Source organism: Pocillopora verrucosa, chromosome 12, assembly GCF_036669915.1.
Source record: "Pocillopora verrucosa isolate sample1 chromosome 12, ASM3666991v2, whole genome shotgun sequence".
NCBI classification, from domain to species: Eukaryota; Metazoa; Cnidaria; class Anthozoa; order Scleractinia; family Pocilloporidae; genus Pocillopora; species Pocillopora verrucosa.
The window spans coordinates 9,502,585-9,530,538 of NC_089323.1; the positions used below are offsets into that span (position 1 = coordinate 9,502,585).

The window sequence follows — 27,954 nt, forward strand, 5'->3', positions numbered from 1 at the left end:
GACATTTTGCTTATTTAGAATTTAGCTGAAAACTATGTATTTTCAGTCTGTTATAATTTTTATTCATAATTGTTTTGAAAATAAAGGTGGTTAATCTTTGCAGCTACTCAAGTTGTGCTTATATACAAAACTTTACACAGCCTTGCATATATGTCATGTGGGTGTAAGGAATCTTTTCCCCTTGTTAATTCCCTGGTATCCTAGGAGAATGCTTAATTACTAATTTTTTTCAGGCAGGGGTTGCACTTGAGAAAAGTTTTCCAAAATGTGTTCACTTTGGGGTTAAAATATTTCATCAGGGGACATTTACAAGTGCAACACTAATTTTTGAAGAAAATTTCCAATTAATGAAAACATCAAATGCACTTTAGTGCCTGGGTGAGGCTGGCAGATTTTGGAAAAATTTAGCTCAACTAAAGAAATCACAGCAGTGACTGTCAACACTTGTCAGATAACTTGATAATTAGAAACATGATCACCTTGGAAAACACTTGAGGACTTCTTACATCTTTGTGCTTTCCATAGGGATAGTTGTCAATTTGTAAGGTGCCTCACAATTTGATGATTTTGTTCTTGACAAACTATGGAAACTCTTTCCTTCCAAGCAGTAACCATACATTCTAGTTTCTGGTCTACTTCAGTTCTCAAAGTGTCCAAAGGCTGATTGTTAAACTAGTGCAACTAAAAAGTTATCCTTTCCAGTTGCAGTTACGCATTTTCTGGGGTCTCTCTACAACCCATGCCTAAACAAGATGCTACTCTGAACCAACTAGCTTTGAAGCTTGTTCACTGTTTATCTTAACCAAATGTCAAATCCACAAACTTGTAATTTACATTTTCAAGTTAATTGCTGAAAGCAGATCCATTTTATAAACACTAAACACCCTTGCAAGTTGACACTTCAGTTACACTAAGAGAGACTCTTCAGAAAGCTCCTTAGGACTATGTAGTTACCTAACAATCACAAATTTAATGAATGGCTGTCACATTGATTTTTCTTGAAGATCATCAGCAAAACTATTTTACCCTCTAAGACTAATGATGAGAAGAGAAAATTACTGGGCCAAGGAGGAGGGGAGGGAGGGTAAATATGGTAGGCAAAGTACTTGCATATCATGATTAGTCATTCACCTCTTGTTACAAAAAAAATATCTATAAACTAGCACACTCTTTCTTGTGAAACACAATGTTGTTTTAAAAAACAGTTACTTTGCATGCCAGTCCTTCAAGTTATAGTATGTTGCCCAGTCATCAGCCAAAAATTACTGCCTTTTTCATTTATGTGTATTTGTCCCAAACCCTCGCCCTTTGCAATGAAAACCCTTTAGATAGTACAGTTGAAATAAAAAATAAAGAATCATGCAAAAAGCATTGGCTCACTGATTTTCTGCAAACAACAAAAACACAAAGTGTATGCATAATGAAGGTGAAAGTCTGAATCACTGTAGTTTGCTGAAAACTAGGAATCTTAAATTCAAATTTTTGCAAAAATTAGACATTATATTCGGGATATGCCATGCTTTGAATATTTTTAACCAAGGAAACTAAATGAACCATCTGTTGGTGAAAATTTAGAAGTTTTAATGTACAGACCAGAAGTAAAAGTGACTGCGATCTGAGCTGACTGGAAACAGCAACAGACTGCATCACTAGTGTGAGTCTTGTGTCCACCACAACAACTAGTTACTTGAATTTGGTCTTGCAGCTAAAATGTACAGAGCCTGCTCTCTTAAATACTCATCCCAGGAAACCAGTCTGTGAATACAAATAAAAAAATTAATATAATGCAATATATTGCCAACAATTATGAAATGGGGGCAATCCAAATGGTAAACCACTGATTTATGGATTAATTCCCTAACAATCCACTAACTCTAGTTGCAATTTAATTTTTTCAACTTATGGAATCCATGGATTTGTCATCTGTGTTTAACAAACATTTCTATTGTTCTATCAATAAAGTAAAAATTGATATATTAAGGTTCACAAGGTAATCAGGTGGACAATCAGATAGGGTGTGATGCTACTCTGGTTTAAAGATTTAATGAATGTAACGGAGAAGTTACAATTGATAGATCCATGAATTGTAATGTAGGTCTATGAATTGTAACTTCTCTGTTACTTTTGTTAAATCTTTAAACCATGTCTGAAAGTAAAAATTTGTACACAACATTTGACACAAGCTTTCCATGCACAAAAAAGCAACCTTTAGAGGTACTTCCTTTCCACTGGTTCAAGCAGAAATTACAGAGCCAATTATTGCAAAGAATACATTTCCAAATTTTTTCAATATTATTTGGGTCTTCTCAGTTGCATTTTAGTAAATATTGATAAGTGGCCGCTCTAAATAACACTGTTAAAGGGAGGAATCAGGACACTCAGAATATGAAATATTATCACATCCACTAATGCTATCCAATTTCAGCATTGTTGTGAAATTTTAAAAGTTTCCATCCTAAAAAGCTGACAACACCACTTACCCTCATCTGTAATGAAAAAGGAGTTAACAGAATATTCAGTACCTGTTATTATCAGTATCAGCATCCATGAATATTCTTGAGTGACGATCAATGTGCCCAGAAACATCCTTTGGATCGAGAGGTCTTCCAAATGAACTGCTTCCATCTCTGCTTAGCAACAAACATACCTTACAAGTACATCTGCTCATTAACAGTTTTTTTTTTCAGGAACAAAGCTTCCAGAAAGGATTAAAAACTAAGGCACAAATTAACCTAACTAGCCACAAGGAATTTACTCAATGCAGAACCTAGGTGCAACATAGCATTGCCAACAGGTTTCAAATAATTAATCTTCTTTTAAATAAGTAACTGTCTTACCCTGTTCCTGTACTGCTGTGGTCACGTAGCCTCAAGTTGCCAAACCATCTGGTAAACCCAACAGCAACCTCATGGGAATTGATGTAGCCATCTTCATCCTTATCAAATGCATGAAAAATATCTCTGGCCTTTTGTATCTCAAGAGGTGATAACATCCTTACTAACTGAAACTGAAAACATGATCACAAAATCTCATCACACCTGAAACAATATCATATGATGAACAAACAGTAAATGATGACAAGGAAGACATAATTCTTGCATCAAACATAGAAACTTAATTAATCTAAGTATCATAACTGACACAAATTGTTGTCTTTTAACTCCATCACAAGCTTTAATGTCAAATTCCAAGAACTGTGTGGTCAGAGGACAATTTGTAACATGGCTACCAATTGAAATGTTTTCCAGTCTTCTCACCTTACTCCTGTTTGTTGCAATACTTTTAAGAGCCTGATGGTTAAGGAATTCCCACCAGTCAATAGTACCAGTATGATCCTTGTCTATTTGTTTAAACTTAAACAAAAAATTTACTGATTAGTTTAGGACTATGATAATTAAACTTTTTTGTTATGCAAACTCTGACTACATGACCCACATGGAAAGACAACTAGTACTCTGTTTGTAAATTTTTAGAATATAAGAACATTTGGTGGGCAAAAGTTTATTTCCTTTACTTTGCATAAACCTTTCATCCAGTCCTGCTTGTAAAAAAAGAGGGCAGTATTTTTCATTTTATGATTCAAACACAATGACAAAATTAGTTTTGAAGGATATCTTGTGACACCCTTCATTAATTCTTGCAGTTCTGATAAGAATCATGTTGATATTAGATTGATGCAAAGATAAAAGTTTTTCATGCAATAATTATCATCATGATTGAGACAAAAAAAAAAGATCTTTGCTCAAGATAATTTTTGTTGCATTTCTGCTGCTTCCTTTACCTCATTGTGTGTCTCCTCTTCCATGCAGCTTGGCATTTTTTCATTATGAATGTCTTTGTACTGGGCTGTATGGTATCGAACATACTCATCCTCATTTATTTGTGTATCTGAAAATAATTCATTAGATTATTGGTCAGCTGGAAGCTCAATTTACATTATATTAATCATAAAATATGATATATCCTGAGAAGCCTGAAAAGCAGAACTGGCAACTTAAAATTGAAATTGGCTTTGTATCTCAATCCTGGTGTTACAGTAGTGAGTAAAACTACAAACAATAAAATTTGTGCTTGATTGGCATTTCAGTCCTTCCTATTAATTGATTGTATCCATGGTAACAACACCTCAGGTACATGATTTTGTAATGAGCATAAAAAATTTCTTTGGAGTATCTTCTGGCATTTACATCAAAAATTATCCAACCTGAAGACCGAAAAATCACTGCAAATGGGTACCTGAGTACATATTTTCATAAATAAGGCAATAATGATTGGTCAGATCATTACCTAGCTTGGTAATCATTTCCCATTACATGAATTATTGTCATGTAATAGTATGTAATGCAAAACTTATTAACTGTCTGTAATAGCAGAGCTCATACAAAGTTTTGTTTACATGCAAATTGATTTTCAGACTTCTCACCAAAGTTGTTTTTTTTCCATTACCCAAACTTGATAACTGGTATGTAACATTGTGTCAGCAAAAGCAAGCAACAATACACAATGTACAGAATACAAGAAGCTAATAGAATTCATAATGGCTGGAATAAAAAACCCAGTGAGACTTTTTCCATTTTCCCAGGTTCTACATTGTATTTCATGTTCGAAATAAATTTTGTCAGTCAGAGATGCTGAGTTGGTTAACTCCACACATAACAATAAAATGATGAACCTTGCAAAAATTCTCATGATCACCACGAAATTAGGTTTTTGAAATTACACATCATTGTATTTACCTTGATTGACATCTAACCTATCAAAATTCTCTATCAATTGTTGCATTTCTTCATCAGTTAATAGAGATGTTAAACTTTCCTGGTGAAAAGAAGAATTATTTTAGTTACAAATATATAATGTCATGATGACTGTAGGTTCACATTGAGGTATATGTTAGTATTAATTATCTGCAATATGATAGGCATTAGCCTGTTCCATTATAAAAGAAAAGATGCCAAATTGTACTAAACCTCTCAACCCCAAATAACTAATTGACTCAAGTCACCCAATAACCTAATTGAAATTTTGAGACACAACCACAAAGTACTTCTGGCTAGTAGGGAGACAATATCTTCTTGTACTTGGAGAAGTTATTATGGGATGAAGTCCATTATGAGACTGTTTTTTCTCCCTATTCTGCCAATATTGGTGTCTCAAAATAACAATCAACTTTGAATAGCAATCCATCCATTTTGAAGTAATAAAACAGTAAACAAATTAGCTAGTACCTGATCAAAATGTAAATTCCTTATTTCTGCCAAACATATCCAGGGCAACAGAAGTTTAATAAAGCACAAAGTTTGTTCATGAATATTTGAAAGTCTTATCGCATTGAATGACAAAAGTGAGCTTATCTGGCAGCAAAAGATCCATCAAAATTTCTTCATAGAGAGCTTGAGGTCCTAAGACCAACTACATGTAAATCATGTAGCATCCAACTAGGATGTTTCCAGTTTTCTGTTTAAAGAGTTACCTCAGGGTGTCAAGGTAGTAGATGTACAAATTTGGTCCTTCAATGAATAAAAGCAAAGTTCATCAAGTTTCCTTGAATGATGTATGCCTTTATTTCAGTGGTAGGAAATCAGGCTCGATCTTTTTCTGAGGGGATATGTTGCATGAAAACTGTGCCAGAATTGAGTCATTTGCCTTCCTAATTTTTGTTTGACTAGGTAACAGAAGGTAAGAGAAAGACTGTCAAGGTTTAACATAACACCTTGCAAGATCTACAATGATATCTTGAAAATTGTGTTGTTTGCAATAATTAAGAGGAAAACACTCAGAAGTACAACAGAAGGTATTTAAAATTTTAATTTCCATCTTAATCTGTTTTGCTTTTTCATTGTTATTTCTGGCTGTCAGGAGTTTCTTAAGTCTTCTGATAACTTGCTACAGTTGATTAGGACACTTGTTCCAGTTTCCAATTATAGTGAAAATAATTCAATTATATTTTCCATTGTCTATATGCTATGATTGTAAAGAAATCACATAAAATTGCACAAAATTTACCATGAAAGCACTATTTTGGAGTTTGAGGGATCCATTTCAGTGACCTATCATCAACTTTAATTTTCATCAAAATACAGGTCGTAAAAGTGAGACAACAATAGTGCAAAAGATTGTCATCTCTCCTGTTGGAAAAACTATTGGAGAATCCTGATACTAAATGTCTTGGTGAAGACAACTATGAATATACTGATTAAAATTTAAGTGTTCATGTAAAAATGTGAGAACAACCCACAGTAAAGAATTGACCAGTGAGGAGCATCACAAATAATAATCAGAGCCATCCTGTAAGTTTTGTCTTTATGTTAGCTGGGTTCATATCTACTTATTACTTTGTACACAGTCATTGCAAAATATAAATGGAGGCTCACACATTCATGGCAACTCCATCCTTTGTCTGTGTTTGCTTTCCTGAAGGCTTCTAATTCTGTCTTCCCATACAGTTTACCTTTCTTCTTTAAGCAGAGCTCATGAAATACTTTACAACAGACATGGCAAGGATGGACTTCAACACCAGTATAAACACCACATAGGGAGCAGAGTTCTTCATTCTCCACCTAGTGTAATTGAAAATACAAGAGGCATTTTTAATTGCATTGGAAAATCAATTGTACTGAGCTTATGAAATGAATGTTGTAAAATCAGGAAATACATTGTCACTTAATTTAAAGCTAAGCTGTAATTTAAGTTCACCTTTGGTTCAAATTTAATTTCCTTTGTTTAACTCTTATCAGTATATTAGAGGTATAGTATCATTCTTTTAAAAATAAGAATTACTGTAACAAAAAGGAAAGGATTCAAATTAAAATTTACTTTACATTCACATCAGTCTATGGATTATAAAATTCAAGGAAGTCAATTTTACCTTAAGAAACTGAACTTGATAATCCTCTGGACAATGTTTACAAACAGCCTTTAAACTATACCTGGTGATGAATTACACCCTGGAGATAGAAATGCACCATGACAAAATTTCCTATTTTTGTAACAAGTCCACTTGCTAAGAAAAGCCAGTTAAAAAGTAGTTAGTAAAACTATCACTGTCCTAACACTACGTGATGGTCAACAAGAAACCATAGTCATTGTTCAGTTACACACCTGATTTTTGTAATTGACAACACATTCATGAAATCATAATACTTTGTCTTTCCTTTACGCACTTCTTCCCTTTCAAGATCAGAATTAATTCCAATAAGTTTATGATTCAGCTAAGAGTAAATTTTCGTCATGTGTACTTTTATTTAATAGTGAAAAATAGATAAGGTATGTTTCAGTCCTTACCATTCATTTATATTGTATTTAAAAGTAGGATTGGTGGATATGAAATAGTTAAGTATGTTCCTTCTGGTTGAAATTTCATTGCTTACATTAAAAACAAGGCAAAGTATTATCTGGGGGGTTGCATGTTTAGGTATATAATTAGATGAACTGACAAAATGAAGAGGATGTTGATGGTACTATCATTTAAAAACAAAATAAAAAGAGCAGATCAGTGAGTGTGATCAGACAGATGAGAGTAGTTATGACAACAACTATTGTGTAAGACAATGAGGCTGACCCTCTGACAAAGGCCTAATGCTTAAAAAGTCAGCTTTGGACGCTCTTTACAGAGGCCAATTCATATTAGCAATACAGTTGATAAAATCAAATTATCTTGATCTACTGACAGCTTGGGAGAGGTCAACCTTTGGAACTCTCAGTGTAAACAGCTTCTAGCTTGATTGGTTTAATGTAAGTCACCATCATCGACAACAATCCTTTTCAAGAACTACCCTCATTTTTTTTATTTGGCAATAGAATTCTTTTCTCCAAAGCTCCTTTCTTCTTTTTAATGAGTAGAATATTCAGAAGAAAACCCTTTTCCTGCATGCTGCCCACCCTGGTCTTCTCATGGACTGAGAAGAGAAGAGAGGAACTCCACTCTTTTAAGGGGGGCCGTTCCTTGTCACACCTCTGGTGGCTACACCTCTGGTGACCTTGTGGCCAAATAGGTTTTTTAATAAGAACAGGCAACCTGTGTTGCCCAGTAGGTTTATTGGTGGTCACTCTCTCCTAGTAAATGTTGAAAATCTTTGGTGAAATCATGTAGCTACTGTAAAAAAATTGCTTCTCTCATGCAGGACACATTTTCAACAAATAACTGTCAAATCACTGATGGACTTCACAGCCAATTTTTTTTTTATAAGGAATTCTCCTTACGATTTGCCGATAAAATCCGTACTCAGCAACAGACACATAATGTAGAGGGATCCCGCCCCTGCCCCCTCCCCCTCCTTTCTCTTGCAATCTGGCTGCTACATACCCTGTGTTTCCAGGCGCCAAAGTATGGAATACCGATAACAGCCTTGTTACTTTTGTCCCAGTATCCTGTAGTTCCACTGCTGTAAGCAAGATGGTCTGCCGCGTCTAACTCAGGGAGACCATATGTAATAGAAGACTTATCGTTATTCAAGTTCGCTGTGTGCTCCCTGTCGAAATCTAGATGTTCATCAGTCGCCTTATGATTTTTCGTTTCTTGCAAAATCTGACTCGTTTGACCTGCCTGTGCTTGGCCGGTGGTAGGGCTGTCTTTTTCTGTAGACTCTTTAGACGCTAACTTTAAAGCTGTCATGACAGCTGCAGTTTGCTGAACTTTCTTAGTTCGATTTCGACTCTCTTTGGATACAATAATCCCCATTTCAAAAATTTCTTATTAACAAAGAGTAGGATCAATTAAGCCCCTCCATTCAAGTGAAGGAAAATTCTCCCGAGTTTAAAGGTTAAGGGACTAACAAAAGTTTACTTCACTTTGTTTGTTTAATATCTGCACCTTGGTAAAGTTGGAATCTTGTTCCAGTTTCCCTTTGAGCGGATCCTGACCGATGGGGACAGGGCCTTTCCATGGTTATATCCCATAATAATCCTGCAAGTCGAAGGAAAGCGAGGACTCCTTAATCATACGTGGAGTGCATTTCTTTCTGTCTTGAGGCTTTTTGATTGAATTATTTTGTCTCTTTTGCGGAAGAAAACTAGAAGGGAAAGTTTGAATTGTTTATATGGCCGAAGAAGGAGAACTTTCATCTCCAGACGAGTTGGAAACCAGTAAGTTGTTTATTTTCTAAGTCAATGTAAAGAAAAATGTATACCATGCACACGATATCATATCCTGTTTTCTTGGCCTGGATTTCATGCATTTATTTCCTTTTCACAGACTCTTTTACCTATGTTAGTATATTGTTAAAAAAGGTGTTTTAAGTTATGGTTTCTGCCTGGATTGTTGTGGCTTGTCATACAGCGATCGCCATGTGGAATGACTGGCGTCTGAGGTTATTACTAGACAGAATTCGCGCTGAGACTAGTGCCAGTGAGTCTTTCCTATTTCGGTTGTTAGTCTCAAAAGAACTTAACTTTTAAAAAGAAGAGGAGAGTGTTCTCATTGAAATAGAAGGTGTAGCACTTTGTTAATTAACTCCTTGATTTAAAACATGATTAATGATTCTTAACTGACGAGAACTGACTAAATTTAATTTTTCGGCTTTTCTTTTCGTTTTCTTTTTTTCTACTCTAGGAATTGGTTTTTTATTTGTATGTTTATGTAGGCTTTCAAAGGAAGACAAAATTTTTCAATAAAGCATGTTTTCTAACAAAGTGTCATGATTTGCAAAATTGCTCTCTTTTAAGGATGAATAAGAATTCTGGTTGATAAAGTATGGGTTTATCTTTTAACTCACGATTTTCTTATTTGATGTATTTTTGATTTTTAAAGTTATAGACCTGTATCAAAGTTGCTGGGTTGCTCCCACCCCTTCATGTCAGTCCTGTAAGGTTTTCCATTATTTCTTGATCAGTGAAAGATAGATCCATGTCAAGCCAGGGCCTAGACAAACATTTTTAGCAGATAGATGTAGTTCTTTACATCACACTCAAGGCTAGAGTTAGGGCAGAGAATAATCTAGCTGAACAATTTTTTGGACCAGAGAAATTGAATTTATTCACAATAGCCTGATTCTGGTTGGTTCAATGATCCTTTTGGAATGTTTGAGGTTGGGGACTAACTTTATGTTGCAAAGGAAGGAACCACAAACCACCCATGCTGTTGGTATTGCATAGGTGGTCATGGGTGTTCTATTAAGTTTCAGTTTGTTACCATTGTAATAACAATGCATTTATATAATCTGCAATTTGAAAAAAGGTTTGGATGGAGTGGAGCTTAATGTTCTGGATGATATACTTGGGGAACCAGCAAATGACGAGTTTGCTGCTGAACTGGACACTCCAGCAAAGACAAGTGGTAAGACAAGATTTTCCACTGTCCTTATATTACTTGTCCCTCTCCTGAACTTTCAGTTTCAGAGGATGTAAATAGTTTCATTCAAGTTTTTTTGAGCTTTGATATTTCTTGGACCAGTTTAAGTCTTGTGTTTCTTTGTCCTTTAAATTAATTATTACGAGATTCAAACTAGAACCATAATATATATTTAGAAAGCAGTAATTGCCCAAAGGCTATTTAGAGCAATTTTTCAGTTGATTGTCAAAAGTAATCCTGATAGCTTTGATTTTGATTAAATCCATTATATGATTTCTGAAGAAAACTTGTGCCTTTTTTGTTTTCTTTGTTCAGTACCAAGCAGAAAGCGAAGAGCCAACACTGATGACAAGGCTGATACATCTAAAAAGAGACACTTGGACAGTCCAAAGATTCAAACCAAAGAAAACAACAGTTCCTCTCCTCAAACCATGAAAATCTCCAGCCAGACTCCAACTAAAAACAGCAAGGCTTCTAAAACCATTGCATCTGGGCTAGAATCTCCCAAGACAGGTGAGAGTGACAAGGAAAAGCTTCCAGTGAAAGAAAAGGAAGAAAAACAACGTCCAAGAAAAGATGCTCCTAAGGAAATTAAAGTAAAACTGAAAGAGAAGGACAAAGCTGCAGGTCAGCTTGAAAATGAAAATCCAAGCAAAGAAAAGGGAAAGGAAAAAGACACAACAAAGAACAAACAGAAGGATATGAAGGGTTCCAAAACTGAGGGTGATAGTAAAACTGGAGACAAAGAGACTAAGAAAAAAGAAGAACAGAATGCAGCAACTACCGAAACTAAAGGAGTTGCTGAAAAAGAGACAGAAATGAAAAAAAATGATAATTTATCAAAGAGGGTAATGAGCTCAAAAGCCAAAGGTGCTTCAAAGGTTGTGAAGAGGGAGGGTCCAAAAAAGGAAGTAGTGAAAAAAGAGGCAAAGAAGGAAAATGTTAAGAAAGCAGCTGAGAGCAATAAAGGACAGAGTAAGGTGTCTAAAGAGAAAGTAAAAGCTGTATCAGAAGAGAAGAAGGCCAGCACAGCAAGTCCAGCCAAGAAAGTAGCAAAACAGAGTGTCCACAGCACTCCCTCTGAAACTAAAAGCCGAAAAGTTCGGGAACCATCAAATAATCTTAGTGAAAAGAGCAGCCAGAGGCAGATTAATGATGGAGTGAAAGGAAACAGAAGAGGCAGTGTTGAAGTCAAGAGCAAATCAACACAGAAGAAGTCTACTACACAAATCAAGGAGAAGAAGAGTAAAGTCAATAGAGGTGTCAAGTATTCAGAGAAAATACCAACAATCCAAACAGAAGAAGAAGAACTTGGAAACAAAGTTCAGGTTTGCAACATTATGTTTAAACAAGTCTTCAATTCATGTGGATTAAGTAGATTTTTAAATTTTTAGACATCAAGTCTGGCAAAAGCCAGAAAACTATTAATTGAAGAAAATGGATGGCAGCAGACACATGTTTTATCCATTACAGCAGTAATTCATGAAGCCTCTCTTGATCTTTTTAAAGCTGTTTGTTCTCTTCAAAACAAAGGAAATCATGATCCCTATTAGCAAGCACCATCCACCATGCTGATGAAAGTAGGATAAGCTTTGCCAGGCTTGGTCACTCACTCCCCTTACTTTTGCTCTCAATGTTGATGTTTATTGTCACTACAGAAAGATAGCATTTTTAGCTCTCTGTGATAGTCACTTGATATTCCCTGTTTATAGAGTAAGAACTGGGATTAAATGCAGAGTTTTTGCTGGTGTTGAGATAGGTTTTGGTTACTAAGGCACAAAATGCCCTTTGTGTGGATTTTTTTGGGGGAAAAAGACAGGTTTTGAAAGTATTGCACTATTAACCATTTTCCCATGAACCAAAAAAAAAGGAATGAAATGTATGGTTTGTTGCAAAAAGTAATCCACAAGTATGAACAGATTTGCAATTAATGTTTTGAAAATCCTCTAATGTACTTATTTTGGGATGAGTTACATATATTTTCCTGGCTGTTTTTAAGGGATAATTTTAATTGCTGTTTGGAATGGCCACAATATTTCACCTTGCTCACACCTGAGGTTGTGATGTCAAAGCCAGTATCAGTCATTAAACATGTAAAGATCAGACCTTGTTATTTTAGGATCCAGATAGCATTGATGAACCCATGAGGGGAAATAAGGGAGAGGCAGAGGAGAGTGAAATAACTGAGTTTGGACCTGATGATGATCCAGAGGCAACACAAGGTATGAAACTCCACAAAGCCTGCATTTGTCACTCGCACTCTTATCAGACATTACGCTTTATATGTAGCTGGATGTGACGGCTCAGCTCCATGTGTGTTTGTTTTTGCCTTTCTGGGTCACTGTCAATACCAAGGGAAATAGTTTCAAAATCAAACCAGTTATTTACATTCGGTTCTTCTTGTAGAACTGAACCATTGGAGTTTTCAAACGTAGGTGCCAATGATTCTTCAAAATTAGGAATGTCCATGAATACTTCCTGGATCACTTCTAGTATTTTTAATGCATTTGTCATTGAAAATACAGGGTAGCCAGTAAGTAAATCAGCCAAAGTGAAAATCTTCTCACAGTCCCTTACCACATCCTTTATTAAATGCCTTGAGCAGCCATGACAAGAGCTTTCATCCAATACTAGTTCTTTGCTTCTCATCTCATCTAGTACCTCGATCAGTGCTTCTTTTAATGCCTTTCTATCCTGGCATGAGACCTGTCTGCATTTAGCTTTAGTGTCCTCCACTGCTGACTCTTTTGCCTCCTTGAATGGGACATGGGTTGCAAACACGATCTGAAAATCTTGAGCTATCTTGAATCAAGGAAAATCCAACTTGACAAACAACTTTGCTCAAAACAACTCCAAAGCACTCCTTCCATTTCCTACAGTTGTCACTCGCACTCTTATGGGACATTATGCACTATATGTAGCTGGATATGATGGCTCAGCTCCACATGTTTGTTTTTGCTGGAAGTCATTGTCCAAGACTTTTAAATAAACTCATTTTTATTGGTTACCTTCTTATTTCTGGAAATGCAGTGAAGCGCAACTAATCAGGGGGCATAGGGCATTTTAACAGCCTCTTCAGGCAGGTGTCTTTTCTCCCCTCTCCCACCCCCTACCCCCATCTTCCACTCTAACTGCAAATAAAAAATGGCCGGTCGGACAAATGCTCGCAAGCTTTTAGCGTTAGCTTGCACTAACAAGACGTCTACATAGCAGGCTACACTGAAGTTGAAATTAAGAGAGGCCTTTTTTGCTATATTGCTTGTTGACAGCAGTCATAGGTACAGATTCAGTAAATTCAGAGTCATTGGTGGAAAGCAAAGTGGCTCTAGCTGAAGATACAGATGCAGTTAGTAAATATGAGGCGAGTGAAGATATGGAAGTTATTGATGACTTGGAGGAGGCCAGTGAAGGTGCAGGTGGAAGTGATGACAGTGGGGAAGAAGATTTTAGTGAAGGAGAGGGAGGTTCAGTGTCACCTTCCTCTTCAGCTTCTTCAAAATCAGAATCAGGTTGTTATTGTTGTTTGATTTTTATTAAGTGTCAATTTAATATTTAACACAATTGAGCAGTTTGTTGCTTCACTGCAATATACAAGACTGCACTTAGGTAATGATAGAAAGCATACTTGAGGTATGTGGTAGGTGGAGTATGGCTTGTACATGTACTGTCACAGTCTTTTACTAACCTTTTATTTGTCTCTTTCTCTCTAAATATCCATTTTTTAGTGTGAGATCTTGTTTGGAAAAAGAGGTTATTTGCTATTAATATAATTACAATTGGTAAATCAGTCACAAAGCTTGATTACAAGAAAATGTTAAGTAGTCTTAAATCCATTCATAAATTCTCAATCCATCAAAGAAATTTTTTGTGGGGTATATTTATACAATTTATATTGCAAAAAAGATGTCAAAAGTAAAGAAATGATCCTCACAGTGAGCTGAAATGAAATAAATTGCTGAAAAGAATTGTTGGGATGATTTACCTCATTTTAGTGTGCCCTTAAACAAAGGTGCAATCATCACCACTTCTAATCGTGATGATCGCATTAGTTTTTGCCATAAACAAGATTGGTTCAGTGCCAGTGAAATGTAGGTGGGTTATTATTTTATTTTTATTTTCTTCTACTCTATGGGGTAAGGTCTGGTAAAAGCTGCAGCATAGGAATTTTAAACATATATTTACAGTAAAAAAAATTTTATTCCATTGTGATCATGTATCATTATGCTTACAAACTCTAATTATTGGAGTTTTCAGTGGAAAAATTCTTCAACTATGTTAACAATGGGCATTTTAGGAGCTTTTGGAACTTTTCGCTTTTTTCTTTTGTACATGGTAATTTTTTAGGAGGTTGACACTGGTAATTACCCAAGTAATGCATCACCATTACTAGTCAGTGGCAGCAGTTGAATGTTTAGTTTTAGTCAAATAGTTTTAATGAAGTCTTGTATTTGTTTAGAAAATCCAAGTAATGAAGAACAAAATGAACAAGAAGGAAAGAAAGTAAAAAGAAGGAAAAGAAGAGCATCATCTCCTGTGGAAGGAACTAGATCAAGTGGTGAAAGTGATAACTCCTTAGCTGATAGTCAGCTTCACATCAAGAGTAAAGTGGCAAAGGCATCATCATCGAAATCAAAGAAAACATCCAATTTGGATGAGTTCTTTGAAGAAGCTCGATACTTTGTGATGAAAAGTAACAATCATGAGAATGTAGCTTTGTCTAAAGCCAAGGTAAGTCTACCTTAAGGCTGGTTTTCACCAAGACTCAATTGAAGATAGATTTTTATTGTTGGATTTAAAATTAGTTAGACTTGAAATAGGCATTTTAAACTTAGATGATTCCAAAGAACTTATATGTTTCTAGGGAAAAGACTACCTTAGAAATAGGGGGAAAAATGACACAAAAACAATGCTGTGTGTATTACAACCAGGTTTACTTTGGAAAAGTTCTGCACACTTCGTGCATTTTCTATGTACAAAATATGAGGCTAAAGACATTGCTGATCCTAGCAGTATGTTTGATGCGTGTCTGATATGAACTTCATAATGGGTTTCTCTCAGTGATAGAGAATTTAGTCTTTTTCCTAGACTTGTGACAAGACAAAAAACATCTTTATCTTATAAGATGCTTGATTTCAACAATTGTAACACATTATTCTTATCAGGGTGTGTGGTCAACTCCAAAGGCTAATGAGAAGAAACTAAATGCTCATTTTAAGGTGAGGTCTGTTTCTTCATGAAACGTTATCTTGAAAGCATATGTCCTAAAGTGATGAATCATGAATCTTGACTTTCCGGAGGAAAAAAGCTTTCCTCTTACTGGTGATTGAAGTGTGGATCCACAGCAAGTTACAGCAATGCTTACATTATAATTCTGCCATTCTTGTAGAAAATTCTGGAAAATATTAGGCCTATGAAATTTAGTGTTTCCATTGGTTTGGTTGACCCTATATGTTGATTGGCTATTTCCATCTCAGAACTCTGATGTTTTGCAGTTCTATTTTTGGATGTATTTTCCTTATTTCTTTAAGGAGCCTTTCTTTTGGTTATGATATTTCTATTCTTCTCAACTTAAAAATAGAACAATCAGCAGCTTACCAGTGTCTGAGTTAGGTAACTGTTTAGAAAGAAATGTTAGTGTGTAGTGTTTAGTATGAAAACAAAATTAATTATGATTGTTACCTTCAAATTGTGGTCTTAAATTAGCTAACAGAAACAGAAGGGTACTGTTGTTCAGTTTTACTTTCTATTGAATGTATAGAAAGATAAAGGAGAAGTTTTAAAGGTTATGAAGAACCTTACAAGTCTTGGAATTCTGGAGCAACAGTGAACTCAGTTCTGGATATCTTTTAGGGCACCAATGAGATAAATCTATGAACTTGTTAATGACAAGATTTTACGGCCACAAATTGTAACCAACCCTTTCTGTCTATGTGGACAGTTAAGTCTTAGTAGCCCTTAGGTACTTGGGTTTGGGTTTGTTCGTTATAAATGCCTTGGCTATTATGAAACACGTGTCAGCCTTCCAGTGGTCATTTCAGATAAATTTGCCACAAAATGCAACAAGGAGATCCTGTCCTTGAACACACACAACTACATTTAAACTCTGAATGAGTATTACATTGGAACCCCTCTAAACTGAACCCTCATTAAACTGGAATCCTCTCTTTACCAGACCTTTTTATTGGCCCCAAAATCTGTCATATATTTTCTATATTTTTAACCTCAGTAAACTGGAACCCCTCACTTCCGGAAACTGGACACTTCTTTCAGTTCATAATCACTCAATTTAAAAAGAAATTGACCCAGTTAAACTGGATGTGAAAGTTTTAAGCTTGCTGCCAAAATCAAATCGCACCTTTGTAAACATGATTAAAATTAAAATTGTAATCATGCAGCTGTGAAATCACAATCAGAAGTGAGAAATGCCCATCGGCTAATTACTCATTGTTCTATTGGTACTGAAGCAAAAAATCTAAAAATTTAACTGAAAGAAAAATAGTTGAACAATGTTGTAATCAGATGCAGTTAACAATGGATTCCTTTTTCCAAAAGCATCTTGGACACCCCTCTAAACCGGACATTACCCTCGGTCACAGGGGTGTCCAGTTTAGAGGGGTTCCACTGTACCAGTATACAAAACCATCCTTGCTTTTCTTGCTAATTTTTGTCCCAAAGATAATTATTTGGTGGTTAGCTATTCTATCAGCTGTATATACACTAATCAGTTGGCTAAATTTCTCTCTCCTTTGAACAACTTGGCCCAGCACCTTAGTTCCTCTGCCTTTGTTTCTCAAAGTTCGGAGAGAGTAGTGATTATAAGTACATAAAGTACTTAGATTTCTGAGTTATAAAGTTTTTTAAGGCAATTATATTTTATTGATAATGTGTAGTTTTACTCAGATATTTTATGGTGGACCTTTTCAAGATGTATGCAACTTTCCTTTTCTTTTCTACATCACGAAGAATCTAGTATGTATTGTATTTTATTGTATTTGTAAAAAAAACATTGACATGAAGCAAGAAAGGAGGAGCTTCTTTTATGACTACTCATCAGCCGTTTTTGTACTTGATTTTCTTTCAGAGGTATAAAAATGTAATTTTAATATTTTCTGTAAAAGAGAGTGGAAAGTTCCAGGGGTTTGCCAGACTGGCATCAGAAGCCAAACATGGAGGCCAGCCAATGCCTTGGGTGTTGCCACCTGGAATGAATGCCAAAGCACTAGGAGGAGTATTTAAATTGGAGTGGCTCAATAGGTAATGATTCATCAAAAAAATTAACTCCATTTTACTCCATTATAATAATAGTAAGACACACATGATAGTTTGAACTGTATTTCTTCTCTAAATGCAACACCATTTACATCCATAATGTCATTTAAGTATTGAAAGTCCTACTCTGATGAAATTACTGGCTGAATATGAGGAAATTTCCAGCAGAGGCCCTTTTCAGACTAGGTGCCTGTTATGCAGCTTTGAGCCCAGGCATTAACCCTTTACACCCTAACATTAGCACACATATTCTCCATACTGTTCTCTATACATTTCCTTGGGGGCTGTAAGGAAGAATTTGTTCAAAAACCAAGAGCTTATTTATTTGAATGTTATTTTATTTATGATTTGTGCTCCAATGCTCTACCACTAAGCCACAAAGACTCTTTGGTGAGTGGGGTCTATTACAAAGTTCTTATGACTAACCATCTCTACTTTTCTGCAAATGCGAAGGTCTGAGGTTCGATTCCCCACGGGGACTCAGAATTTTTCTTTGTCCCACGCTTGTGACAAGGCAAAAAAACATCTTTCTTAATTCTTCACCGAGCTTAAAACTTACCATCTCTACTTTTTTGTCAAAGACTTTATCTTCTATTGCAAAAAGTAGGTTAGCTGACAAAAGCATGCCTGAAAATGGTGAGCAAATTCGTCCCTTGGTGGTAGCGCCTGTGTTGAGACCATGCTCAGACAAGTACCCTGCTCCTGAAAAACAAGCGGGGACACCCATTCCCCACACTGCCATAGATGTTTTAATAGCTTAAAAAGTAGTTTGCACAAGAAGAGAAATGCCATTGATTCTTTTCAGTTATCTGAAATGTTTGATTTTTTTGCATCAAGGCTTTACCACTTAATTATGTTTGATGATTTGGTAACCATAGCAACACACAAAACTCCAGATTTCACCAATCTGGAGCTGTTTTAATCATACGTGTATTTCAATCTAACATTTGCCTATTAAACTCCTGTGCGATTTGGCAAGCAGATAACAATAGTTCAGCACTTTGTTCTTGTGTAAGTGTCATGCAGAGTCATGCAGTTTGCATTCCCATAACTATGTAGAAGCAAATATTTTCTTTGTGTGTCACTTGTACAACAATTAGTGGACCAAGTTTCATTGATTGCTTCAAATTTCTTGTTTATTTGTGTCTGTTTACTGCATCTTACAAAGGGTGAAGTAATTTAGGTCATCAGCATACTCATTTGCTTATTTTATTAATTTTTCATCCCAAACCTTTCTACAATAAACTTTGAAAATGTCTTTTGTGTAAATCTCTAAATTTCTATGACTTAACTGGCTGATCATAGTAGGACCTTGAATACAAATTAAAATGTAAAAGATTACATGTATTTTTCACAGAATGTTTTTTGTCTTTGCTATAATAATTCTTCTCATAGTTTGATTTTATGATTAACACAGTGGATTTTTTGTTTGTAGGAGGGAGCTTTGGTTCAGTAAGTGCCTGCATTTAAGAAATCCTTGGAACGACAACAAAGAGGTGAAAATTTGCCGTGATGGACAGGTAACTGGCCTCTTAAATACTCATAAGGAGTGAGATGAATTTTTATGCATTGAGATGTTTGTCATGCTTGTAATGCTTTTGTTTTCCACCACCCCACCTTGTTCACTAAATGGGAAATGAATTTTACTTGATTCAAAATAAAACAAAAGAAAGTTACTGTGAATGACAAGCAGATGGTAAGATAATTGCAGTGTTGCAGCTGTCAGATTTATTTATTTATTTAATTAATATTTAAACAGGGACATCGCATTTAGCATAGCTAGTTTAAAGAGAGCCCTGCAAAAACAAAATTTGACAATACAAAGTTACACATAAAATTGACAGACAAAAGTAAAACTCATTAGAGAAAATACATATAAAGTCTACATAACTAATTAAATCTGTTTAAAAAACCACTTACACTCAGTTTTAAAAGTTTTAAGGCTTTCCGGCAATCTTATTGCTTTGGGCAGATTATTAAAAGTGCACCCACAATTATATCTAAAACTGCCTTGATATTTAGTGCTTTTAGCCAAAGGAGCTAACATTCCTGGAACTATCTTAAATACTCAGGATACAGTTGCTATTTTTTAATCATCTTTTCCCAAAAACAAGCTCTAATGAAAGTAGAACATTTTAATGACTTATTTTCAAAGGAAAGAAAATTGTTTCATGGAGAAATCAAGATATAAGATAAAATATGCAAACATGCTTGCACATGGGATTTCAAAATGAGGGCACATATTTGTCGGGTGTATGGAGTGACCACTTGTTACCTGCAAACTGTAAATAGGAAGAAAGATGAAAATGACTAACTTCGTTATAATGAGTTCTTGATTTTACTTAAAATCATAGGAACACCTCATGTGTTTAAAAAAACCCATGCAGACAAATTCACCATGCTTAGAATATTGTTTACTTGACTTCTTGGTCAGAAAATTACATAGCATTGAATTTAAAATTCCTAAAGTTATATCTTTTGACACAGAATCTTCTATGAGGTAAAACTTCTCAGACATGTCAATACTTAAAAGTAATAATATATTTACTGGGCCATGGAGTTATGAAATCAAAGGGTTTGATACATCATCTAATGAGTATTTTCACAAAACTTTCTAGTTGGGAACTCTCTCAAGTTGGGGGTGCATCTTATAAACAAGTGCATATTATAAACAACGGTTATTCTCAGGATTTCATGAAAAAGTTATGATCAGTTTGAATACTGGAGAGTATGTTCTTGCTGTTTAAATCATTAGGAAGTGGAACCAGCTGTGGGTGAAGCTCTTTGCCGATTGTTCCCAGAAGATGAGACAGTGGAGCTCAATCCAACTCACCACTCATCAACAGAAAGACGACGAAGGAAGGAAAGGGATGCTGCTAGGTTAGCAACAATCATCATATCCTGCAGGCAGGCGGACATGCATGTGATACCCTACTCATGCCTTCATTGAGATGTGATTTTGTCTAATTCCATAAAGGACCATCATTGTTTCGCAGGAAACAAAGAGTCACAGATGATCTCTGTCATCATAACAGGGCACACAATGGATATGTAATCAACAGATTTATCCTGCTCTGCCCCACCAAGTGCTTCATTGCTATCTCCTCTGGAATCTTGTTCTCATATCTTATATTTTGCTGTGCTTTTTAGGAATTGTGGAAATGTTGTGATCAAGCTTTACTTCCACTATGAAATGGACTTAAGGCCATTGGCCCGCCTAGGACATTACCTCAATGGATTTACTTCAAAAAAAAGACTATTCAGTTACATATCAAGATCTTATGTTGAAAATGAACTGACTTCCTTTGGACTGAAAATTTTATTTGCAACTCTGGCATTTTTGCTGCTTAGCAGGAGAACTTACCAAATTACGGATGCCTTCAAAACTTGTTTAAAAAAAGAGATCTTTCTTTAGGCTTGAGAGAAGTTTTCTTGTGCCATGTGTATTTTTGAAGGTGGTGATTAATGCAGATGCAGTTGCAGAAGATAACTGCCATTAATCACCCTTTTGTTCTATTATTTTGCACAACTATCCAGGATTTTCCACAGCCTTTGGTTTGTCCATGGATCTACTTTAAAAAAAAAAACATTTATAATGTCCAACCAAATGACACTAGTAGGGGACTGAAGTTCTGGTGTGGGGAATGCTTCAAGGGACCTGCAATAGTTTACCCTTTTGTCATGTACAAACTTGACTGAACTTTAGCTTTTGTGTAGTCACAGTTCTTTAAAATGTGTTCCTGCAACTACAGTTCAAATCAGTTGCATTATCAAGTGAATGAGTCTGTGACACTCATGTGGCATATTAAGATGTTGACACTTGTGGATCTCTGAATATTTTCATCCTTGGGACTTGAAAGATTAGTCATTGGGACTAAGTTACTTCAACACCCAGGACAATATCAGTCCATATTCAGAAACAGAGTCTGCCCAGGAGAGCAAGTGGTAGTTGCTGTTTGGAGGTGACAGCACTGTGCTTCCATGAAAATTAACTTGATATTAGCATGCCTTTAGATCTTTATTGGTACATGATCACAGCCATTATTATCACAGGCCTGGTTCTTAAAATTCATGCTGTCATCCCTGGCACAACAGGCTGGCTGTTCTGACGGGTAAGGGTCCACAACTTCTGGCAATACTTAATTTTGAAATATTTTTATCATTAGGCATCGTCCGAGACACTCTGAGGAACTGCGCAAGACAAAAAGAAAGCACAGAGGTATTTAGTTTTCTTCATCATTCTCTATGCTACTGATTTGGATGGTCAAAGGTGGGGTATTCTCCAGAACCCATAGAATTTTATCCTCATCTACCATTAAATGTTTATGTAAAACTTTACCACTAACTGGGTTTTGAGAGAAACCAAATGTTTTCAAATGTGTTTAAAATTTCACTTTAGACACCTCCATTTTAGAGCAATTCACCGACCAGGTTTTATATGCTAAACTATGAGATGTTTTCCATGCTGCTTTAGTTGTTGCATGGAAATCACAATTTTAGTCAAGAGTTCTTATTTGTGTAGCCCTGACTGTTCAGACAGATTGCTAAAAGAAGGGGAAAAGAAGGTCTCAGATGTAATTACAATGTACCTAGGCAGCCATTTTACTAAGCAGTATTTCAAATGGTGCTATCCAAAGTGAAAGTGTAACCCACTCAAAGCAATTTTTCTAGAGATTGAATACTTTTTGAGATGTTAAGACAATTGGTAAGTGTCATAATTTCATATTTACTTTTTGATGGTGGGGATACAACTGCTTTGGTTTCTGAAGGATACTTCTCCTTTAAGTGAAGAGAAACTGTTGTACCAATTCCCTCTGACAATGAGCTAACATTCAAGACATTAGATTCAAAACTCTTAATAGTGGCTAAGTTTTGTTATCAACGTAGTTGGTAATACCAAATTACCTTGTCGTTCTCTCCCACCAATGCAGTACCACGGTTTTGTTAGAAACCTACCTGCATTATTCATGTTGTAGTAATTGGCTTGGCTGAAACTATTTTGGTGACTAAAACTGCAGCAAAAGTCAAGTATATATATTAAATTGTGTTCATGGTCTCCCTAAGTTTACAGTGAGAGAATGGTAGCATGAAATTTGATTTTGATTCCATTTTCTATTTACTGAGATTTCACATTAGTTGTCTTTGTGTTTTGAATTGAAATTTAGAATTAACTTTGATTGTTGTGGGTAGCCAATTTTGACTTGTGGGTAGCCAGTTTTGATCCTTTCAAAGCCAAGTCAAAAGTTAGCTACCAGGAAGTCCCCAATAGGTTCTATTGGGATGCTACAAGAGGGTTTTTGAGAACTAGTGAAAACTGGAGCACAGTTATTGAATTTCTGACCTTCTGATTGGCTAGATGGAACCAGGTTATAGGCTTGTAACCTAGCTTCAAGGTCATAAATCTAGGTCCAATAAATATGGTCAATGAATTAGCTAGTGAAGTCAAAGAAAGATTTTCTGTTTTTTTGTTTACACAAGTAAAGAGAGAACAGAGCTAACAAAGAAAATGCAAGTCCCTTATCACCTAAAAAGGGAATAAATTAAGTTTGAAAATATTTCAACCTATGTAACGGAAAATTGAGCAGTTTTTATTTCCTAAATACACAATACTGGTAGGATTTGTTTACATTTTGCAGTAACATTTGCAACAAGCTGAATTTAAGGTATTTGTTTTACTGACTGAGTGGAGTGGCTTAACAATCTGAATGGGGCAAATTCAAAACAACATGATAAACAAAATAACTGATTCGTGCCTGAAATCTTTTTAATACATTTATAAATTATAATTTTTTCTTTTAAAAATCTTTTAAGATAAAGACAGTTCTTTTAAAAATCTTTTAAGATTGTGTTATTAGGTTCTCTTTTTTTAAATATTTTAGCATGTAGTTAGGTGGTCCACATCAGCAAATGCTGCCCTTATCATGACCTTATTCAAATAAATTTGTATGTATGTATGTATTTATGTACGTACGTACAATAAATACAAGATGGCAAATTCTACAAAATGGCCTTACTCAAATCGATCTAAGCAGCCATTGATTGCTTTCTTTGCATGCTTCCCCCTATGAAACTTCAAAGCACAATAATTTGGGCCGATCTGCTTGAAAAAGTTTCAGGTTGGGCTTATTCAGAGGGTGTAAAGCTCTGTAAACTTTCCGTATATCCACTTTTCCTTGGAAGAACATTCACAAATGTGCATAGTTTTAAATTCACTCACTGGCATGTGTGCTCATGAAGTTGTCAATCATGTCATCGTTATTTTTGGAACGGAAGTTGCTTTTTTCATGCAGTGGTTGTCAAACAAAATAACAGCTGGGTTTACTAAAACAATTATCCTACTTGCTGAATATGAGATGATTATAACCAACTCGCTGCAACGCGCCAGATTGGGAACCCTCAGAATAGCACCACTAATTAGTGTTAGGTTTGGAGCACTGTATGTTATTTTACCCTAAGCACTTGTCAAATGGTTTTACGTTTTGTAATTGGCTGTCTCACCTTTTCGTTCATTTTCCACTGTTGGTCAACCTGAAATATTTTGTTATGATTTGATTACTATTTTTTATGGGAATGTATAAGCCTTCTTTTTACATTTGGAATGTGGTTTGAACAAAGTATTTTTTTAATTTACTAATTTTTTCTTCTTAATATTCATTTTTGATTGATATTTTCTGTAATTCGTTCCCTTGGTTTTCAAGGGAAGTTACTCCTACTTAATGTCAAGTGTTTTACATTTGAACCTTTGGCTTTCATTTGGAAGTTAACCTCACCTCATACTTGCACATTAATAAATTGATTGATTGATTGATTGATTGCATTTAGTAGCCGAGCTGCTTGTGGTCAACGGTGTGTTTCAGCTTTGAGGAGTTGAATATTACTTTTTGTGAAACTAGTTATTTCTGAAAATTAACATTTTAACTTGAACTCAAAAATAAATTTTGCCTTTGATGTATTGTTTCAAAGTTTTTATGGTATTGATTACCTTCTAGTTTCAGCGTCAAGGCATCATGCGCGAGATCACCATGAACCAACATCGCGATATGACGACAGGTAACTTTTTTATATAGCGTTTTCATGATAACTTTGGAAGGTTTTCTTATAGGAGAAATCGCCATGGAAGAATCAAGGGTTCTTTTTTTTCTTTTTTCTTGTTTTAATTAAGCAGGCTACCATAGTTTCTATCGTACTCACAGCAGTTCCAGCAATACTTTTTTTTTGCTTGATAAAACAACAGGTTATTTGAGAATTGTCTCAATTCTTGTCCAATTTGGCCAGTTTTCACCGAAAGTAAGGAGAAATAGCAACTTCTTGTTTAAGCTTTCAAGAGAAAGGAAACGTAATTTACTGAATAATGCTAAACTTTTTTTATATACTTACAGAGCATTTATTCATCTGTTATTATTTACTTTTGTCTAGATCTCGTTATGGTGGTGTGAGGCGTGAGACTCTTCTCCACGGAGTAAGTAATTTGTAAAATTTAGGAGGAATACAAAGCAGTGAAGGAAACAAAAGACTAGAGTAGTCACTGGGAGTGGGAGATGGGAGTGGGCAGATGGGGTTATAAGTGGACTGTTAAGCCCACATTGTACAACGCCAGACTGCCGTGTGTGAGGTCAAGGGTTAAAGTCCCACACTGAACCAAACTCAGGGTAAAAATAACTGAGGAAAATATGCTTCCTTTGCAACAACATCTGCAAATGGCGAGACGAGGATGAGGGCAAGTACCTGTAGGTCCTGCCTCTTACGTTTTCTCTTTAGTGGTTGGCAGGGGACGTAAAAGAACCGGTATTGTGATCTGGACTTGTGTCCAAAATTGGAGGTACCTGCAAAATTTCCTCTCAAAAAACTGTAAATTGCGCAATGCAGTATGGCCAAAGTCCCCCGCGAAGGGTTGTGAAGTGCGTTAGAATATATTAGTGTGGATAAATTGCTATATTAATGCCATAGTTGTGAACTTTTTCCAGCAAAGGAGCCACAGATTATCGGCATTCTTGTTTGTTTGCTTAAATACAGAGCAACCAGTTGTCTTATTACAGTACTATTCACATCAAGAAGGCCCTGAAAGGTCCTTAAACTAGCTCTATCTCCCACTTTTTTTGTATCTTGTTCTGTTATAACTTATGAATGCGTCATTTTTCAGTCCTATTCAGACTACATGCGGGAGTATCAGCGGTCAAGACACTCTTCTTCTTTACCTCCACTACGAGTAAGGACGAAGATATTGGCTGTTTTTGAACTTATTTACAGACAAGCTAAAATTGAGGTTGAACCTGTGTGTTTGGGTAACAGAAATGCTTGTTGTAACTGGGGAAGATCACTACTGATTACAAAAAAAACTGGGATTTATTTTACTTTTTCGTAGGAAATGTCCGGGTAACTAAAAGCTCAACCAGATAGAAAGGATTAAATGGAGATAATTGGGCAAATCTTGAGTTTGGCAAATCAACAGTCTCATTACTTCTTAGCTAAAGTATATCAAACAGTAGACGTAACCGCTGTTTACATAATGTGATGAAACAAGCAACATGTCACTAAGTTAGGAAGGTTCTTCTCTCTAAGAATCAACCAACGTGGGAAATGAGAGTTTTCAACGCCTTTCACATTTAGCCTGCTGTTAGGCACGTAAGGGGGATTGACAAAAACAACCGTTTTAAAGGCTTTAATTCTGTTATGCAATAAGTGTGCCTGTGACAAATTCCTGTGACGACATACCGTGTTACTGTCTACCTTTTTTAGTCACATTTCTCGACTCGAACAGTAGACGTGCCATCGTATTACCCACCACTGCACATAAGTCATAGCAGTTCACGAAGTGGAGGTTACCACCGACCAGTAAGTATTTGCATGCTCTTCTACTCTGTGCTGGAAACAGGGCTGCTTTACTTAGACATCCTGTTGAAAGGAATTCTGCTTTCAAACTGCAACTGAGACTAAATGACAACAAACGTCAAACATAGGCATGCTAAGCGTGCGAGAATTATTTTTTTGGGCGAGTAGGGTCTAAATGGTACAATGTGAAACGGATGTTTTCATTTTTTAAAGAGAAAGAGCATTGAAAGATGAATACCTTAATACAGATATTTGCCTTAGAACGGCGATCTGATTGGTGCGAGTTACATACCATAATGTAACGATCTGATTGGTGAGAGATACATACCCTAATAAGACGATCTGATTGGTGAGAGATACACCCAAATGTGGGAGCTGATTTGTGCGAGTTGCTGTTGTTGTTGTACTTTTCCTGAAATGGCACCTGTATAAAACAGAGAATTGGCATCAAATGGAATGTTGTGGCTACTGCCTCCAACAGGAGGTGAAGTCATATACGTCGTCGAGATGACTAAGAGAGTGTAACAATAGCTGTCCTTTGTTACATTTCCTTTACCATCTACTGCCTGTAAAATTCTGCTGTGGTTACTTCAGTGAGGCTGATCTTTCTCTAGTGATGATTAAAACGTACAGTTTTGGAAACGGTTAATTGCAGAAAATTTATAAAAGCGTTTCTGTTTTTCAAAGCTTTTAGGCTGGTAGCAATGCTGGTTTTTTTTCTTTTGTTTTTGTTTTTGTTTTCTGGAGGCAATATCTGTGGAACTTCTATTCAAGATGTTTGACGGCCACCTAACACCGACTATTCCTCAACATACAAGACGAGCAAACATTTTTTTGCCATCTTATGATATCATTATTCAATGTCCCTTTCCTGCATAGTAGGACACACTTCTGTGTAGAAGGCTATTATTCTTCCATAACAGGTGACATGATATTTATCAATAATATTGTGGTTTTCCTTTTGTAAGGTTGATCAATATGCAGCAGCCTGTGATGAATTCCTCAGAAGAACACAGTCTGATCGTGGAAGTAGCAGTCGATACCGTAGTAGGCGCAGATAGCGCTTCAGGAATCTTATTTGTAAAATATTTTCAGTGACTCAAATTGTTCTATTGTTTATTTCTTCCACTTAATATTACGCAGACTTTTCAGATTTGGTTTAGAACTGTATTAATTTTTCAATCATTTGTAGAACTTTTTATTGGAACGGAAAGCAAGAATTCCCTCAGCAATCTTTCGTTATAATATGTTCTTAATATGCTTTCTCAAATGTTATAGTATCACAATGAAATTAAATTATAACAAGAAATATGCCATGTTTCCTTTATCTAAGACTGTCATCCTCTCTTGAGGTGTTGAGCGTCAATCTAACGGAGATCAACAAAAGGATAAATGGAGTATGCGGGAAGAGCCGGGAATTTACCGAAATTCAAGTTCATAATGACTTCTGAATATGAGAAGAATAGCAGAGAGTTTGTATAACTCGGCTCACTGATCAAACAGGGTGCCTCACTAAAGAACGGAAATCAATTTAAGGGGGGAGTGGGATTAGCATAATGAATGCTATACAC

General features: G+C 35.7%; 2 protein-coding genes across 4 annotated transcripts; one reads left to right on the top strand and one right to left on the bottom strand.

Annotated features, from left to right (window-relative positions):
* Positions 1–73: 73 nt before the first annotated feature.
* On the bottom strand, positions 74–8,822 carry LOC131776420 (PHD finger protein 24). The gene is made up of 8 exons (XM_059092583.2): positions 8,303–8,822; positions 6,372–6,557; positions 4,737–4,815; positions 3,782–3,888; positions 3,258–3,353; positions 2,838–3,007; positions 2,523–2,627; positions 74–1,755 (listed from the first exon to the last, which is right to left on the bottom strand). Exons 1-8 carry the CDS (start codon positions 8,675–8,677, stop codon positions 1,680–1,682), a joined length of 1,194 nt encoding a protein of 397 aa, XP_058948566.2. The 5' UTR covers positions 8,678–8,822; the 3' UTR covers positions 74–1,679.
* A 69-nt stretch (positions 8,823–8,891) lies between these two features.
* Positions 8,892–27,710, top strand: LOC131776419 (YTH domain-containing protein 1). Of its 3 annotated transcripts, none has more exons than XM_059092581.2 (16): positions 8,893–9,081; positions 10,172–10,270; positions 10,601–11,613; positions 12,405–12,507; positions 13,555–13,794; positions 14,742–15,013; positions 15,448–15,501; positions 17,367–17,539; positions 18,990–19,074; positions 20,310–20,434; positions 21,721–21,773; positions 24,544–24,604; positions 24,971–25,013; positions 25,695–25,760; positions 26,291–26,386; positions 27,352–27,710. In XM_059092581.2, the coding sequence occupies exons 1-16, from the start codon at positions 9,036–9,038 to the stop codon at positions 27,442–27,444; spliced, it is 2,622 nt and encodes an 873-aa protein (XP_058948564.1). In that variant the 5' UTR covers positions 8,893–9,035; the 3' UTR covers positions 27,445–27,710. The 3 variants fall into 3 exon arrangements, with proteins under 3 accessions (XP_058948565.1, XP_058948564.1, XP_066015235.1); XM_066159138.1 differs by having other exon boundaries at positions 13,558–13,794; XM_059092582.2 differs by lacking the exons at positions 21,721–21,773; positions 24,544–24,604; positions 24,971–25,013; ... (1 more) ...; positions 26,291–26,386; positions 27,352–27,710 and adding an exon at positions 20,705–21,201 and having other exon boundaries at positions 8,892–9,081.
* Positions 27,711–27,954: the final 244 nt, after the last annotated feature.